The following is a 17,690-nucleotide window of genomic DNA, read 5'->3' as shown; positions in this document are numbered from 1 at the left end:
CTCCTTATAATAATGGTCTTAAGAGAGATTTTAAGAAGTTTAAGGCATACAAACAGGAAAGAAAATGTACACATTGTAAGAAGATTGGTCACACTGTTGATCAATGCTTTAAGTTGACTGGAGTTGTTCCTGAGTGGTTTACTAATTTGAGAAGTAAACAAGTTGGAAGTTCGAGACTACTTGCAAATGCGTGTGATATGTCTACTGAAGATTTTGTGGCTGATCATCCTTTAGACTTTTAGAATCAGTCTTCTAAACAAGAAGTTAAGGTTGATTCAATGTTGTGTATAAAGAAATGATGAAGATGATGAAGAATCAATCTGCAATTGGAGAGAGTTCTTCTAATTCCATCAATTTTGCAGGTACAATTATAGTTTCTAATGCTGAAACTTGACAGTCATCTTATAGTCACCTGGATTGGATTGTAGATACAGGTGTCACAGATCATATGATCTGTGATAAATCCTTATTCCTTAATCTTATCTCAACCTATTAAGGTTGGTTTACCAGATGGTAAACTTAAAATGGTTACACATGTTGGTTCCGTCCATATCACATCTAACATACACATTTCAAATGTTTTCTTGTTGCTAGATTTTAAACAGAACCTTCTTTTTGTTGGAAATTTATTAGTTGAGCATAATTTGCTCGCTTAATTATTCACCCCTACTTCATGCATTTTTCAGGACCTTACAACTAGCCAAATCAAGACAGATGCTGTCAGGAAAGCTGGCTTATACAAATCCCAAAGTGATTTTTCTGATACATGTTCTCCATCTGAAATATGTTCTGCTTTAAATGCTCATGCTTCTTTGCCTTCTTTTTGATGTATGTCACTCTAGACTAAAGCATCCCTCTGTTCATACAATGAATTAGCTGAAGTTCTTGTTTGATTGTAATAGTTCTTGTTTTGTTGACTGTGAAGCTTGTTTATATGCCAAGATGCATAAGTTTCCTTTTCTAAATCCGAATTTCATGATAATAAACCTTTTGATTTGTAACATGTTGACTTATGGGGCCTCTATAGACATACTTCTTTGACTGGTACTACTTATTTTTTAACTCTCTTAGATGATCACTCTAGAGTTAATTGGACTCATCTTGTTCATTGTAAAACACAAGTTCTTATGATAATCTCACAATTCTTATCTTATATAGAAAACCAATTTGGTACACATTTGAAAACAATTAGAAGTGATAATGGGACAGAAATTATTCAACACTCAGCTACTCAATTGTTTGCTGACAAGGGCATTGTTCATCAAAAAAGTCTTCCTGGCACTCCCCAACAGAATGGGAGAGTGGAAAGGAAGCAGTAATATCCCAAAATTTTACATGTTTAATAACATGATTAAGAAAGTAAATTATTCACTTAATAATTATTTTAGTCAAATCAGTCTAACTATGAATTATTTTGAAGCTTTTAAATGAACAAAATTATTAATAAGCTTTAGGAAGTAAGATTATCTCTATTATATAAGGGAAGGGGGGAGCAATGGTGTCCTCTTTTGAAATGTCTATTTTGCCCCCTTCCATTTCTAAATTACAAAAGGAATGTCAAAATCAAAATCGACACTCAAAGAAACTACCAAAAATTAATTTACAACACTCACTCACTAATCACTCACAAATCAATTAAAAGAAGAAACTTTACAAATCACTCATATAATTGAGAAAATCACGTTATAAAAATCACGCAAATCACTTAAAAAATAAAAAAAACTTTATTAAAACTTAAAATAACATACAAACTAAACTAATAACCTAGAACGTCAATACATACAAAAATATTTACAAAAATTTACTTACGAATCACTATTCTCAAGAACCATTCACAATTAATGGTGGGTCATGATAAAAAATAGAGGTGTATTTGTAGTGAAATCAGAATTTAGAAGTTAGACAAGGAAAAAAATTATTTAATTATTTATAGTGTTTCCTATATATAATGAAACTTTTACATGTATTTGGACCTATCTTTTTCTATTATATAATAACGATTAATTATCAAGGTAAAAAGGTCTATGTAAAATATCATTCAAGAATTAAAGTACAATATATCTCTATTATATAAGGGAAGGGGGGAGCTATGGTGTCCCCGAATGAAGAGACTATGTTATCCCCTTCCCATTCTAAATTACAAATTCACTTACAAATCAAAGGGGGCTTCAAACAAAAATACCAAAAATATAATTATAACAATCATTCACAAGTCAATTAAAATCATAAAATTGCATAATTTGCATTATGCAAATCACTAAAATGAGGAAACTTTACAAAAACTTAAAAATTCACTTACAAACTACAACCTATGAAAAAATTGACTTGAAATCAAAGTGTCCACTTTCTATACAATTTATGAAGTACTGTACTTAATTCAAAAATCAACTAAAAAAATATAATATTAGAAATCATAAATAAATTAAATTTCTATTTTGTTCATACAATCTAACTTTGAAAAGTAAAAAAAAAAAAAATACAAAAAGAATGGTGAGAGACTTAATTGACATAAACTAAACCAATCAAATTTTGCAACTAAAAACAATTATACTTCGTATGTCTAGTGTTCAAATTTTGACTCTTATACCGGAAAAAATCGAGTTTCTGTTTTGGAAAAAATTCAAGCACGCGCGTGCATAAAATTCTAGTTAGAACTAACAAAAGCTATTAAGGAATGGGTCTAACAACCTTATGCAACAAAAACTTGTCACAACTTCAACAAAAGAATTTAAAATAAAAATAATACAAAAAAAAGAAATAAAAGATAGGCAAAACCCCTCCCACACCCATGGTCAAACCGACCACCCACCTCCCTCTACTCCCCTCTTTGTTCCCAACTTAACCTCCCCTGTCTGAACCACCATTCATAATCTACCACCTCCATTTTTGTCTCCAAAAATTTTCCTATAAATGCGCACAGAGGAACTAAGCTTTGAAATCACAAACTCAAATCACAAAAAAAATCACAAAATTCTTTTCCTCTCACTCCTCCTCTCACGGCACCACCACACCACCACTTTGAGCACCACCTTCTGCGCGCCACCACCCTCTGACCGACGAAACCACATCAGTCCTTCACCGGAGATGCGATGTACGTGGCGCCACCAGCATAGCTCCCGCTCGCATGCTCCCCTATGTCGTTCGCTGCTGCTCCTGCCTTCCGCCGCTGCCGCAGCTCCAAAGACCGACGACTGACGCTGGTCGGTTTCCTCCGCGACCTCTCGTGTCGTCGCCTGCACCACTCGCTGGAGCTCGCCGAGGGCTCTTCCCCTATGTTGTCCGTCCCTGCTCCAAGAGAGCAAAGATATAACACCTCTTTTTGTTTTTCACTCTTAAATCTGATTTCAAGTATTATAATGCAAGCCCACTTGTTAACCATTGTTAATTAGTTTAATGGGGCCTAAAAAATTGATTTCGACTAGTTAAACCAACTTAATTTAATTGTTTCATGTATACTAATTGGATTCGAATATGATTTTTATAATATTAGTTGAGCTACTTAATAATTGATGGGCTAATGGAGTTAAACTAAAGCTGATTTAGTACTTTGTTAAGCCATGTTAGTCTAATTTATTAAGCTACACATAATTTTGGGCTTAGAATATGCTTTACTTAGTTAAGTCACCTAAGTTAATCTTGTTGCTTTGATATATTGGGCTTGAGTGGACTGTTTTGTTGGATTTAATTAACTTGGTTTTTTTAACTAGTTGGCTTGATAATTATGTTAATGTTCCTACAGATACTTAGGAGGATCCATTTGTGTGGGTTGTGGGGTGGGTAAAGTAGGAGAGAGAAAAGGGTTAAGATAAATAAACAAATAAAAAGGGGTTAAAGTAGGAAAGAGAAAAGGAGTAAAATTGAATTAATAATATAATGGTGGACCACATGATAGGGACATGAGAGGGTAAAAAGGAGAAAAAAATATTTCAAATAAGGAATCAAGTACAAGAGGGAAGATTTTTTGGAAACGCACTTAAACGGAAAGAGGGAAGATCTTTAGAAAACGGAGGGAGTATTAAGAACACTAAATTTGTACAAATAACTTTATATTTAGTTCATAAGTTTATTGACTACTAATGTAGGAGGTTAATGCTAATATTTTTGATAACTAGAATAATGTTGATAACCAACCTAGTTTAGTGATCATGCGAAAATTGATGGTTGATCATGGATGAGTAATTTGATAAGTTTTTTTCATTAGTTTTAGTTTCTAAAGCACATTAGGGGTTCGAATTATAATATATTAGTGGTCATTAGATTAATGATAAGAATTATTCAAGTTTAGTGATAACGACAAGCTTATCTATGAAATAAATTAGTAACTTGATAGTAATAAATAAATATCACTCATTAGCCTAAGTTTGTAAACATATTAGAAATTAGGAACATCATGTTGTTATACTATGAGTGTTGTTAAATTAATCCATTTAGTAACATGTACTTATAGTTTATTAAAACATGAATTATAGGACAAGATTATTTATCATTAGAATCACCTCATTATAACTTGTATATTTAAAAGATGTAAAACATAAGTTGAGCCTATTTATTAAAACCTCATTAAAGGAGAATACGAATTAATATGAAGTATAAACTTTTCCTGAAACGCCACTTAGTTAGTAACAAATCCCGCTTTTTAATTTTTATTAGATTGAAAGAAGGAATATTACAAGCCTCCCCCGACTCTTAAGAAAACTTAACTACGATACCAGGTAACGTCTACTGCTAACACTTACAATCTCTTTCTAATGATGTTCTATGGTACTTCACACTACGTTATTGATGTATGGATTGTGGGTTATGAAAGATTTTATGAATATGATGATTTTCGATGATATAAAATGACTTTGATGTTTATGAAAATATGAGTAAGATAACACTGTGATTTTAATTATGTTTTATGATTATAATTGCAATGATGTAATGTAATTATGATATGTAAAAGAAACGAAACATGATAAAGTAAAGTGAAACATGGTTCTTGGCAGTACGTGGGCAACGAAAGTGTCACCTATGATGTGGCCACCTTTTCGTGGGCACCAAAAGTGTCACCTATGTTGTGATCGGCTTTCTGTAAAAATGTGGGCACCGAAAGTATCACCTATGTTGTGGCCGCTTTTCTGTATGTTTTTGGGGGAGACATCCCTCTTGTTATACTCGCCAAATTACCAATATGATAAAGTAAGATGAAAAGATAATGGTGAAGCTTATGATATATTTATGAAATGATCAGATATGTTTATGAAATGGTTTTACTATTTCTCTCCTCCCTGTTTGCTAACAAAATGATTTGAAATTTTTTACGATGTTAGTATGTTATTGAGCCTCGGCTCATGACGTTTTGTTTTCTGTTTTAGAAACTGATGCTGATAAGGGGATGGCATAGCTATGAGGAGTTGTTTAGTTTTAAGCTTTCTTAAAGCACTTATGGTTTAGTTTATGTCAAACTATGTTAGTTGCTAAGTTTCAACTTTAGTCTTTATTAAATGGACAATTATGATGCTTTAAGCTATAATATGTTTAAGTTACGAATTTATGTTTGCCTTGTGCTTTCCCAGCGGGAAGTATGGCGGTAACGCACCGACCTTCTAGGTTTCGCTGCTAATAACCCTTTAATTAACCTAGTAATGATGATTAGAGGTCGGGGCGCTACAGAAGCATAGGCATTTGTTAGAGGTTGCTAGAGCAATCAGATTACATGCCTCTTTACCAATTAAATTTTGGGGTGATTGCTTACTAGCAACTACCTATTTGATAAACCTTATGCCTAATGGTGTATTAAATTGGAAAACTCTCTATGAATCACTCATGAACAGACCTCCTACTTATGCTCATTTGAGAGTTAATGGTTGTTTTTGTTATGTTGAACATAAAACCTCAGATAAGTTTGCACCTAGAGCTTCAAAATGCATTTTGCTAGTTTATCCTTATGCTCAAAAAGGTTACAAATGTTATGATTTGACAACTCATAAAGTTGTTTCAAGTAGAAATGTTAAGTTTCTTGAACAAACTTTTCCTTTGGCTCAACCTTCTGCTTCTAGTTAATGTCCTCATTCTACTTCTCTTGTGAATCCTGCTATCAGTGCAGATTCTCATGCTAACATTCCTCCTTTTCCTTCTCTATTTCTAGTTCTCTTTCCCCTACTACATCTCCTTCTATGACACCTCATCCTTCACCTATAAATTTTTCTTCTCCTACTACTTCTCCAGCTGCAGAGTCATCTACACATTCTCTTACTCTTATTTTATCTCATGATCATTCTCATACACCTGCCATTCTTCCTAGAAGATCTAATAGGCCTCTTAAACCTCCTGCTAAGTTGGCTGATTTTATTCTCACTCTTCCTACCCCTCATCATAAAACACCGTCTTCTACTGCCTCTCTTTCTTATAGTTTCTCAGTTTCTTCTTCTCCTATTTTTTTGTACATACGTTGCAGAACACCTTGCTAGCCTTACTATTGTTCTTAATACTACTGAACCTGCTAACCATAAACAAGCAAGTCAAGATCCTAGATGGATTGCAGCCATGGAAAAAGAAATTTTAGCCTTGGAACAAAATGAAACTTGGGATCTTGTGCCTCTACCTGCTGACAAACGAGCCATAGGCTGTCAATGGGTTTTTACGACAAAATTTCATCCTGATGGCTGAGTTGAAAGATGTAAAGCACGTTTGGTTGCTAGGGGAGATAGACAAATTGAAGGTAAAGGCTTCAAGCACACTTTTAGCCCTGTTGCTAAGTTCAATACTGTTAGAATTCTCATAGCTTTAGCTGCTGCTCACAATTTGGATATGCATCAATTGGACCTAAATAATGCTTTCATTCATGGTTAATTACATTGATGAAGAACTCTATATGCAATCTCCTAAAGGTTATACTAAGGCAGCTCCTGGTCAGGTTTGCAAATTTAGAAGGTCTTTGTATGGCCTAAGATAAGCTTCAAGCCAATGGAACTTAGAGCTCACTAAGTTTCTGTTCAACCTTGGTTTTACTCAGTATAAGTTGGACTATTCTATGTTTTTTCTTCATCAAGGTTCAGATTTCACAGTCATTGTTGCTTATGTTGATACCTTACTTTTGGCTAGCAACAATTTGAACATCATTTAATCTGTCAAAGACAAACTTCATCAAGCCTTTACCATCAAAGATCTTGGCCAACTAAGGTATTTCCTTGGCATTGAAGTATCTAGGGACTCTTTTGGTATACTTCTTAATCAGAGAAAGCATATCCTTGATTTGCTCACGAGTTAATCTATGGAAAATTATTCTCCTACATCTTTCCCTCTTCCTAAAGGATCGAAAATTAGCATCTATGATGGTGACAAACTTTCAGATGCAGAATCTTATAGGAGAATGATTTGTAAATTGATATACTTGAATATGACAAGACCTGACATAAGCTATGTTGTTCAACAGCTTAGTCAGTTTATTTCAGATCCAAGGGTGCCTCATTTTTTCGTTGCCACTAGTAGAATAAATGCTATTTGCTGCGGTTAAAAAGTGCCCTATTGTTGCGGTTTTGGGCGCGCAGCAATAGAGATTAATTATATTGCTACGGTTTTAAACCGCAGCAATATCTACAAATATTGTTGCGGTTTTTAGGCCAAACCGCAGCAATATTTTTATGTATTATATATTTAACAGAGAGTATTGCTGCGGTTTTGGGCCAAAACCGCAGCAATAGGTCCTGGTAACCAAAATTTTTTTTTTTTTTTTTTGCATTTTGCAATCAAATTTGAAATATTAAAAGCAAGCAACTAACCCATTAACTATCCACCAAAATTCTAAACAAACTGAAGATAAAATGACATATAAATCTCATTAATATATAAAGATAAAAATAAAAATAAAATGACATATAAATCTCATTAATATATAAAGATAAAAAAACTAGTTACATAAATATTACAAAAGATCAAAAAATGAAAAAGCAAAATTAAAAAACAACAATTATAACTAAGTGACTAATAAAAACAAATAATATACTAAAAAAAATAAGAAATTGATAATAAAAAAGAAATCTTAAAACTATAAACAAACAGAAAATTCTGAAAACAAAAAAAAATGAAAAAAAATTACAGAAAATTCTGAAACAAAAAGAAAACGAAAAATTATGTTGTGCGTTTTGCCGGTGAGGACGAATCAAGGGAGCAGACGTGAAAGCCTTTGCGCGTTTCGCCGGTGAGGACGAAAGAGAGGGAGCAAACGGTCAAAGCCTTCCCACCACGTGAGCAGACGGTGAAAGCCGTTGAGAGAGGCGAGCAGACGAGAATGAGGGACAAAAGACGTCGGTGTGAAGAACGAGCGAGCAGATCGACAGTGAAAGCCTTCCCACCACGCCGGAGAGAGAAGTAAACTAAAAACATGTGAGAGAGGAGACAAAGTTGAACGAACATGAACGACCAAGGAGGAGAGAGGAGAGGCGTGAGAGAGAGAGGAGAGGCGCACAAATAATATTTAGGGTTATAGAGATGGGCTTATAAGCCTTATACCCGTCCGTACCCCTAGCATTTTTGAATACTTTTTGGATATATTACTGCGGTTTTCTTCAAAAATCGCAGCAATATATTACAATAATATTTGCGGTTCTTGTTAGAAACCGCAACAATATGTTTGATCAAATAGTAAAAGAATTTCAAAAAAATTCCGTTTAAACTATATTGCTGCGGTTTTCTGCCGAAACCGCAGCAATATGGTTATTTTATATTTTTTCTTTTCTTTTTACGTGATATGTTGCTGCGTATAGGTAAAATCGCAGCAATATCACCACAGCAAATAGCATTTATTCTACTAGTGTGCTCAACATGTTCTGAAATATCTTAAAGGAACTCTCCATCATGGTTTATTTTACTCTTCCTCCAATCCTTTACAACTTATTGCATATTGTGATGTAGATTGGGGTACTTGTCAATATTCTAATAGATCCTTAACTGGTTATTGCATTTTCCTTGGATCTTCTCTTATTTCTTGGAAAACAAAAATTGTTTCTAAGAGCTGTACTGAGGCTGAATATCGAAGTACGAGTCATACTACCAGTGAGTTGGTTTGGTTGATTGGTGTGCTTAATGACTTAAGAGTTTTTCCTACTCTTCCTATCACTTTATATTGTAACAACATTGTTGTTCAACACATAGCTGTCAATCCTGTTTTTCATGACAAAACTAAACACCTCAATATTGACTGTCATTATGTTCAAGAAAATGTTCAATATGGTTTTATACACACTCAACATGTTAGTTCTCAAATGCAAATTGCTGACATCATGACCAAAGCCCTTGGTTCTGTTTAACATCGCTTTCTTACTATCAAGCTTGGAATGGTTGTGAATGATTAGTATTCCAACTTGAGGAGGGGGTATTAATTTATATGTTCTAACTGCTAGCTGTTGTAAGCTTTGGTTGATTGCCAGTTCAGCTCAATCCTCTTTCATTCTATTATTAAGTTTGTTAGAAGGTTCCAAGTTAGTTATTTTGGTGGTTAGGCATCAACTGTATATAATCTTCTTTGTAACCTTTGTATAGTTCAGTTTTTCGAGAAATAAAATTAGCTTTCTTCTTTCTTCATTTCACTCTCTAAATTTCTCTCTCTAGATTTTCTATAGTTCAAGCTACTTGATTGAATTCAGAGGATGGAATGCTTCCCATGACATACATGCCCTAGTATTCATGAAGCATTTAAAAATGGCTGATTAGGAATCTTAGTTCTTATCGTTTGTTGATTAATTAGTCATCGTCATGTTCTTTTCCATTACTTTTTTTTTAAATTCGACAATAATACTCTATATTGAATTATAGATGTTTTGTATAGAATCACATATGTTGTACATGAAAACCAAACTGAAGTATTATTCATCTTACTTGGATCTCTAGATAAGTGGCCCTGTACGAGAAGTCGAGAACAACCCAAAGAAAATTCATCTTACTATGAGTTCTCGAAAGGGGCTTAGAAAAAATTAAAAAAAAAAATATGTTTCCATTTTCAATATTTGGCGGGAACAACGCACGAATGACCAAATAAAAACACAATACATGAAACTCATCTACCCAACGGAAAAATCATCTTACTACGAGTTCTCGAAATGGAGTCAGAAATTTTTTTTAAAAAAATATATGTTTCCGTTTTCAATATTTGGCGGGAACAACGCACGAATGACCAAATACAAACGCAATACATGAAACTCATCTACCCAACGACGTGCTGAAGAATGAGTTTGACAACCAACACCACATCCTCTTCCCTACAACCCGTCACGAAATTCACCCAACCAACCACCGGAAACTCGCATCGTTGCTTCGGCACGGTCATCGAATACACCGCGACCAACACCCCCGCCGCAAGATACACCGGAGATTCCACGAACATCCGCGAAATATCATCGCTCTCGTAAATCAAATCCATAACATCGCAACACGCCTCAAAGCTAACCATTTCCCCAACCTTAGCCACTTCCTTAAGCTTCATCATCAACTCTTGGAGCACCAAAAATGTTGAGTTCTTCATCGTTCCGACTTCAAAATTCAACGATCGCAAGAAGACGATTTCAGCGTCTAAATAATCGGTTTTAGTGAAATGCTGATCTTTGATGAATTGATCGCCAATTGATTTTAGGGATTTGAGAGAGAGAGGAGGAGAATCGTAGGTTTTGCTGGCAATCCAGAGCGAGATGAGAGAGAAAAGCTGCAAATGCGGGAAATTCAGGGGTTTTTTGAGTAGCCAATGATTATGGCGGGATGAAGAGAGAGAAGAGATGAAGCGAAGAGCGAATAGAGAGAGAGCAGAGTATTTGACGATGGGAGAGAGTTTGAGTTGTTCGGCACATTGGATCAGGAACTTCACTGCTTCTAGTCGGAGTGATGATGCCAGAGAATTCTCTTCTTCGGTGTTCGTCATTGAGGAACCTTTTCTCTCTCTCTAAAAGCTGAGAGACTCTCTGTCTAGAGAGTTTATTTGGCTTTTTTGCCTCCTCTTTTTTACTTTTCAGTTTAGCCCAAATTACACTTTTTAAAAGTCTCTTTTCATTATGAATCTCCTTCAAGGTTCTAATGGTGGTCTTAGAAGAATAGGATCATGGTTGCATGCAAAGGATTTTGGTCAAATTAAAGGTGAAGCGATGTTTAGACAAGCTATTGCTGGTCGTTTTTGTTAAGCCCTAATATTGTATATTCGCTCATGGGCCATTGTTTAAGGCTTAATATCTTTTAATGGGAAAATACCTCTAGCACTTCAATTAATGGAAGAGAAGCAAAAATTAGGATTTTAAGGAAAGAGATGAAGAATAAAATTAATACTAGAGTTTTCTAGGAATAAAAGTATGATAGAGAGATAAAATAAATCTCCCCTTTTTATATTTTCCTCTCCTCTAATCTCTCAATGAGTCCAGGAAAACACAACAAGAATGTCAGCCATTAGCGTCCGAAAAAATCAGACGCAAAAAACGCGGAATCGGACGCTAAATATATTAGCGTCCGCCAACGGACGCTAAAAGGCTGATGCAAAACCCTTGGTCGCTAATTCTTCAAATAGCGTCCGCAAACCGGACGCTAATTTCGTTTTTAGCGACCGTCGTCTCGTCTGTCGCTAATTAGCGACCGTCAGTAACAGACGCTAATTAGCGACCGCAGGCAGTCGCTAATTAGCGACCGTTTCCTTGGCAGTCGCTAATTAGCGACTGTTTCCTTGGCAATCGCTAATTAGCGACTGTTTTCTGGGATACGAATTTGCACTTCTTTTTTTTTGTACGCATTTGCACTTCTTTTTTTTTATTTTTTTGCTTTTGGTTAACTAGTATTAAATGTAATAGCTTTTTGCTTTTAATTAATTGATATTAAATATAATAAGATATGGAATGATGCAAATACCATACTTCTTTAATTCAATTATTATTAATAATAAATGTAATTACAAGTGAAAAAATAATTCTAGAACTAAATTTTAGTATACTTAGAACAAAATCTAATACAAATCTCATATAATTTACATGTACATTTTAAACTCCACAACAAAAATCTGGAACCAAAACGAACTTCAAATATGGTATCTGGATCTAAACCAATTTCAAATCTGGAACTCAAACGCAAATCTCATAACCTTGCAAATCAACAAAAGCAAAGAAATTAATGAAATTAACCAGAAAAAAACAATTATTAACAGTATTGGAATGAATGGACTGACCACCAACATGATTATTACTAAAGCATATAATTTTTTCAACACCTTTTACTACTTAACTACTACTAGTCCAAACTCCAAAGTCTATCTACAAAATGACTGATACTGGAATAAACCTAACTACCAAACTATAGAATTTAACACTAACCAAGTCAAAGCTAATGACATTATAAAAAATGGACAGCATGACCAAGAAACCAAAATACTCATGTCATAATCAAACAATATATGATCAAAAATAGCATATGAAAAGAAGTGTAAATTTAATCAATTAAAATAGCAATAACAACAGTAAAGATTATTGCTTTACCATTTCAAGACTTGGTGAACCCATTTATAGAACATTAGATTAAACCATATTAGCAGCTCCAATAGCACATTGGTTAAAACTTGACATAAGAGATTAAAACTTATTAGACTATCTGGTGTTTTGATATGTTCATCAAAATCCTGTGCAAGTCATGCAGATATTTCTTATTCACTCTAATATTTCATCGCCTGTGACCTGTCTCATAAGATAATTGGCCTATAGTGGATCATCCTGGCATAAACACAAGTTGGATCCCTGGAATGCTCATACATTTCATCGGTAGATACTCTATTACTCTCTCCCACAATAAACAAAATGGCTATACACAACTAAAACAAAAGCAACATATGGCAATCATCACAACAACTCATTTTTGAAAAACTATTTCATATCTTCATATACCCCATTTCATATTCCCCAATCTATCACTATAACAAGTCGTATCCTACCAATCACCATAATGGCTGTCTGTTCCCAACTAAATGGCTAGCAACAATTGGCCAAGATATAGAACCATTTCATAAACAAGGCATTACAGACAAGATCGTATTTCAAAAACCATTTTATAGAACCATTTTTAGAGTGTTTTGTACTTCTGACAATGACAGTCAATTGAAAAATGAGCAGGTAATGTTTCTATAATTAAAAGTAGAACTTACCCCAATAATAGCGTTAACCACTCAAAACATCTATAGCAGCCAAGATCCCCCTATTATACACCACAGAAAGAAACATCATAGCAAAACAGAGAAGTGTCAGCAACCATAAATATTTGAAAACTTCAGAAATAAGAAAAGCAAAGACATCTCACATTTTCTACCTAGCAACAAGAAAATAACTCCCACACATCCCACAAGGTCCTTTAAGATACATTGAACAAGACTGTCCAACTGGCTATATGTACTTTCCAGCATGCAACAACTCAAGGTTGGAAGTGAAGAGGAAATCAATTTTACTAGCAATTCAAATTTGCCTGGTTATATGCGAGCTGGAATCTTGAATTTATAATACATTATGTTGTAAATATTAAATAGATTACTGCAAAGGATTCATTTCAAAACAAGCATTTTATCCTTGACCTTGTACAGGTCCAGTAATTGTCAGGTTTAGAATCAAAATCAATCGAAACATGAAAAGGATTTCTTGAAAAGTAAAATTACGATTTAGATATAAAGCATAAATAATTTAATAAATAGCAGTACAGATATCAAAATGCATATATGGAAGAATGAACAAGTAAATAAACATATTGACACAAAGCACAATATGAATGGTAGGTTCAGCTTGTTCTACGAGACACCGGTTGTTGGAACAACAATACCCAGGTTTTCCACATTGTAACTTTCAAGACAATGATCTAGAGCTTCAAAACAACAAAGTGCTAGTTGTCTCCTTGCTTGTTAGTTAGCACTCTACTATGTTTAAGTACAATAATGCAATTGGTTAGCACATATACCAATTAAACAGTCAGCCATGGTGGTGCATGCTGGAGAGTTAAGCTTTTAATAAAATCATGCCAGTCTTAAATTGCTTAATCACATGAAGATAAAGCAGATATACAGTCACACCATAGAAAACATAAAGATCAAAGTGTACAGAAACAAACTCATAGACATGTAAACTTACGTAAGAGATTTCCCCTCGAAGACAATAGGTGAAGCCAAGATGCAGAAGCCTCGACGGTGAGAGAGAAAAAAAATAGAAAGGAAGAAGAAAAGAAGACGTAGAAAGAATCAGCCACCAAGTCGATGCCAAAAAAAAAAATATCAGCCACCAAGTAATAACCTATAAAATTCCATATGCTTTCTGAGGTGTTGAACTCTCCAACAAAAATGCAAATAGAGAGTAATCAAGATGTCAAATATACAGTTATAAACTTATGCCTGAAGGCATGTTTCACAATGCTTCATCTAGAATGTTAAGCAGAAAACAAAAATCAAAATTAAACCCACAATTTGTAACAGCTAAACATTCAAACTTAACTCATTATACTTAATCAAATAGCGACATGATAGAAGCTAAACTATAACCAATAACACTAATTATTGGCTAGAAAGTCTCAAGTTTATGCAATCTTATTGCTTCAGTCACAGAAATATTGTTTCAATGAGCACCTAAAACATAACACATCATCATGAAGCCATTCCTAGTAAGAAGTATACACCGATTTGTGAAACACCTGATGGAAGATCTAACCCCATAAAGTCCAAAGCTTTCTCCTCAAGCTTATCATAATCAATATACCCATGAGTTAAATGTCCACCTAATGGAAGATCTAACCCCATAATTCTATCATGTGGGTTTAAAACTGCTGTATATACAGCAAAATTTGCTGGACTTCCAGAATAAGGTTGAACATTTACACCCCATTTTTCTGGGTTTAATCTGTAACATTCAAGTGCTCTTGATCAATGTGTTCATTAAATAATGATTTCCGAGCATACCCTCTGAGTATTTGTTGGTTAAAGCACTTCCTAAAGCTTGAATTACTGCAAAAGATGTGAAATTTTCTGACGCAATAAGTTCAATTCCTCTACATTGACGACGGTTTTCTTTTTCAATGAGAAAACTAAAAAAACATACGAAAAAATAAGGATTCGAAATCAAAAATCGAAAAAAAGAGAGGATAAATATGGGGTTTTGAAGGAGAATTGAGAAATTAACAAAAAAAAAAAAACTAGATCTGAAACAACCCACATAAAAAACCCAAAAAAATCACTAACCCTAAAACGAAAACCTGCGACATTGGCTCAGAAATCGATCGAACCTCCTTCAAATCAGAGAAAGTGCGGGCTAGAGTTGTGCTTCTTTGATCCTCATACGCCACAAATGCAAAACCTTTGGACTTTCGCCATATCTTCAAAGAATTCAATCAAAAAACAATAAATTACTAAACGAATTGAAAATTTGACGAAACAGATAAATTAACGAAAAAAATTGAAACAGATGATTTCGTACTGGGCAAAGACAACAAGAAGATCGCCTTCAGTGAGATCGTAAGGTGCCGCCAACTAAAACATAAGCAGAATGGTGAGAGAGAAAAAAATAGATAAGAAGTTAGAGATAGGGTTGGAAATAAGTGGGTCGTGATTTTTGTTGATAACCATTGAATACCGTCCGTCAAGTTAGACGGTAAACTTGTACAACGGACGGTAATTACCATCCGTTCAAAAGTCGGACGCTAATTCTAGAAAAGCGGATGCTAATTAGCGTCCGTCCAAAAACGGACACAACTTTTACAAAACGGACGCTAATTTGCGTCTGATTGGGCCGGACGGTAAAGTCAGACGCTAAAAGCGCGCATTCTTGTTGTGAAAGAAAATAAGAAAGTAAACTAATAAAAGAAGTTTGACGATGACCACGAACTCGCGTCTAGCACTACTTACGGCCTGTTCTCTTCGGTATAAAACAGCTGAATTGAACTAACTGAATTAAATTGAACTGAATTGGACTAAACTAAACTGAATTGAATTGAACTAAATTGAATTGAATTGAACTGAACTAAACTGAAATGAATAGTGATATGTGAGAGTAGAAATATTGTCCAGAGCTGAACTGAACTGAACTGAACTGAATTGAACTGAAAATAAGCTGGGGAGAATAGGCCCTTAGGTGCGTCGAGGCCCGATCAGTGGGCGCTGGCTGGCCAGCGGACCATGCAGCAATGCAGGCGCAAGAGAAGAAGCAACCAGTTGGGCGCTGGTTCACAGGCAGATTCGCAAGGCCAACTTTCGAATATTGTATCTTGAGTTCTAGGCATCGTCTATAGGTGTATGACCTATCATTGCGAATATCTTCAAGTCTAGTTTCCAATGCAACTTGAATCACTTCCATCCGATTTGTAAAATTCGAGTTATGATCAAAAGAGTGAACATGTGCCGGTTTTATCACTTCGGAAATAATGCATTTCTTCGTTTTCAACTCAAATTCACTTTCGAGAGATATGCCGCGATCCTCATGGAAGCTACTTCACTCAATATGATTATAAGGAATAAGAGAATAATCCACAAACATAAATTCATCGATCAAAAACCACCATTCATCAACTCCCTTTAAAAGAATTATCCAATTCATCCAAAATTGCTTCGAAAACGTCCAAATAGCTATGAAACTAACATTACGAAAACCACAAACGAAGTGTAATAGAGCATATAATAGATAATCCATGCTAATGGCAACTAAAATGAAGCTATATGAATCAATATGCTCTAAAATGCAACCTAAATATGCCTAATAATGAGGATATAGACATTGGAAAAGAAAGATGACCTACAAAATGAGACTACGATATAGAGCCAAACACTCAATTGAAAGCAGGAGAGATATAATCACTACACAAGCCAAGCATCGAAACAAACTCGAACAAGGTCGCATAACATGTCATGTAACACAATCGACTATCCAATCATAACGAAAACCATCTCCCCCAAGTTCGACTTAACCAAACTTTGACATACCTCACTAAAGTTATGTGCACTCATACTCTCATTTGTTTAAAGGGAAAACAATGACACTCAACCTAAATCAAATCGACTCAGATGAAGCACATACTCTTTAACTTTGACTTTTTGACTCACCAATACATAATGATCAAGAGGACTTTTAAGGGTTGTAATGAGGCTTAGGTTCAAGGGTATGAAAATAATTTGGGAATTGTGGTGGAAAAACCAAGAAGGGAGAGCATCAAATAACTGAAAATGTATCCCAGAAAGGTCACAACTCCACGCAAGAACCAACAATTCTCCAAAATAACCAAACATTTTCGTTTCAAGCTAAGAATTTCAATAGTAACCCTTTTTCACTTTTATTCTCTACTCTTTTTTCACTTATTTTTCATTTCATTTTTCACATTTTTTTTGGTTTCTCTTTTTGAACTTCCATTTCCAGTTCCAAGCTCACTAAACATATTTTCCATCCATCTAAACCACAACTAGAGCATTCCAATTTAATACAAACCAAACAAAAACAAATACCCGCTCCCCCAAGCTAGGCTTGGGACAAGAATCAAATGAGGCCAAGGGCTTGTAATGTAGGTTTCCATTAAACACAGTCAAAAAGGCTCAATGGGGCTAGAGAAAGAATAATATGAAAAAAGAAAATAACTCTGGACCTAAGATCATGAAATGAAACGCCTCAATCATATCAAAATACATGTACTATCAAATATCAAGGAGTACCAAGTCAAAGTCAAAATCAGTGCAACAACGAGGA

The 17,690-nt window shown here is 34.6% G+C and overlaps 1 protein-coding gene and 1 long non-coding RNA gene across 2 annotated transcripts; both read right to left on the bottom strand.

Annotated features, from left to right (window-relative positions):
* Nucleotides 1-9,958: 9,958 nt before the first annotated feature.
* On the bottom strand, nt 9,959-11,011 carry LOC104905885 (cyclin-J18). Its single transcript, XM_010694538.3, has one exon. It carries the CDS (start codon nt 10,889-10,891, stop codon nt 10,184-10,186), a length of 708 nt encoding a protein of 235 aa, XP_010692840.1. The 5' UTR covers nt 10,892-11,011; the 3' UTR covers nt 9,959-10,183.
* A 3,246-nt stretch (nt 11,012-14,257) lies between these two features.
* LOC125498209 (uncharacterized) lies at nt 14,258-15,670 on the bottom strand. Its single transcript, XR_007275021.2, has 2 exons — nt 15,438-15,670; nt 14,258-15,336 (listed from the first exon to the last, which is right to left on the bottom strand). It is a non-coding gene; the product is annotated as an uncharacterized LOC125498209 (long non-coding RNA).
* Nucleotides 15,671-17,690: the final 2,020 nt, after the last annotated feature.

The sequence above is a fragment of the Beta vulgaris genome, chromosome 1, assembly GCF_026745355.1.
Source record: "Beta vulgaris subsp. vulgaris cultivar EL10 chromosome 1, EL10.2, whole genome shotgun sequence".
NCBI classification, from domain to species: Eukaryota; Viridiplantae; Streptophyta; class Magnoliopsida; order Caryophyllales; family Amaranthaceae; genus Beta; species Beta vulgaris.
This window is presented reverse-complemented; position numbering and strand designations above follow the sequence as displayed.

Excerpts from the sequence above, each read along its gene's own strand:
- LOC104905885 (XM_010694538.3), bottom strand. The coding sequence starts at position 10,891 with ATGACGAACACCGAAGAAGAGAATTCTCTGGCATCATCACTCCGACTA.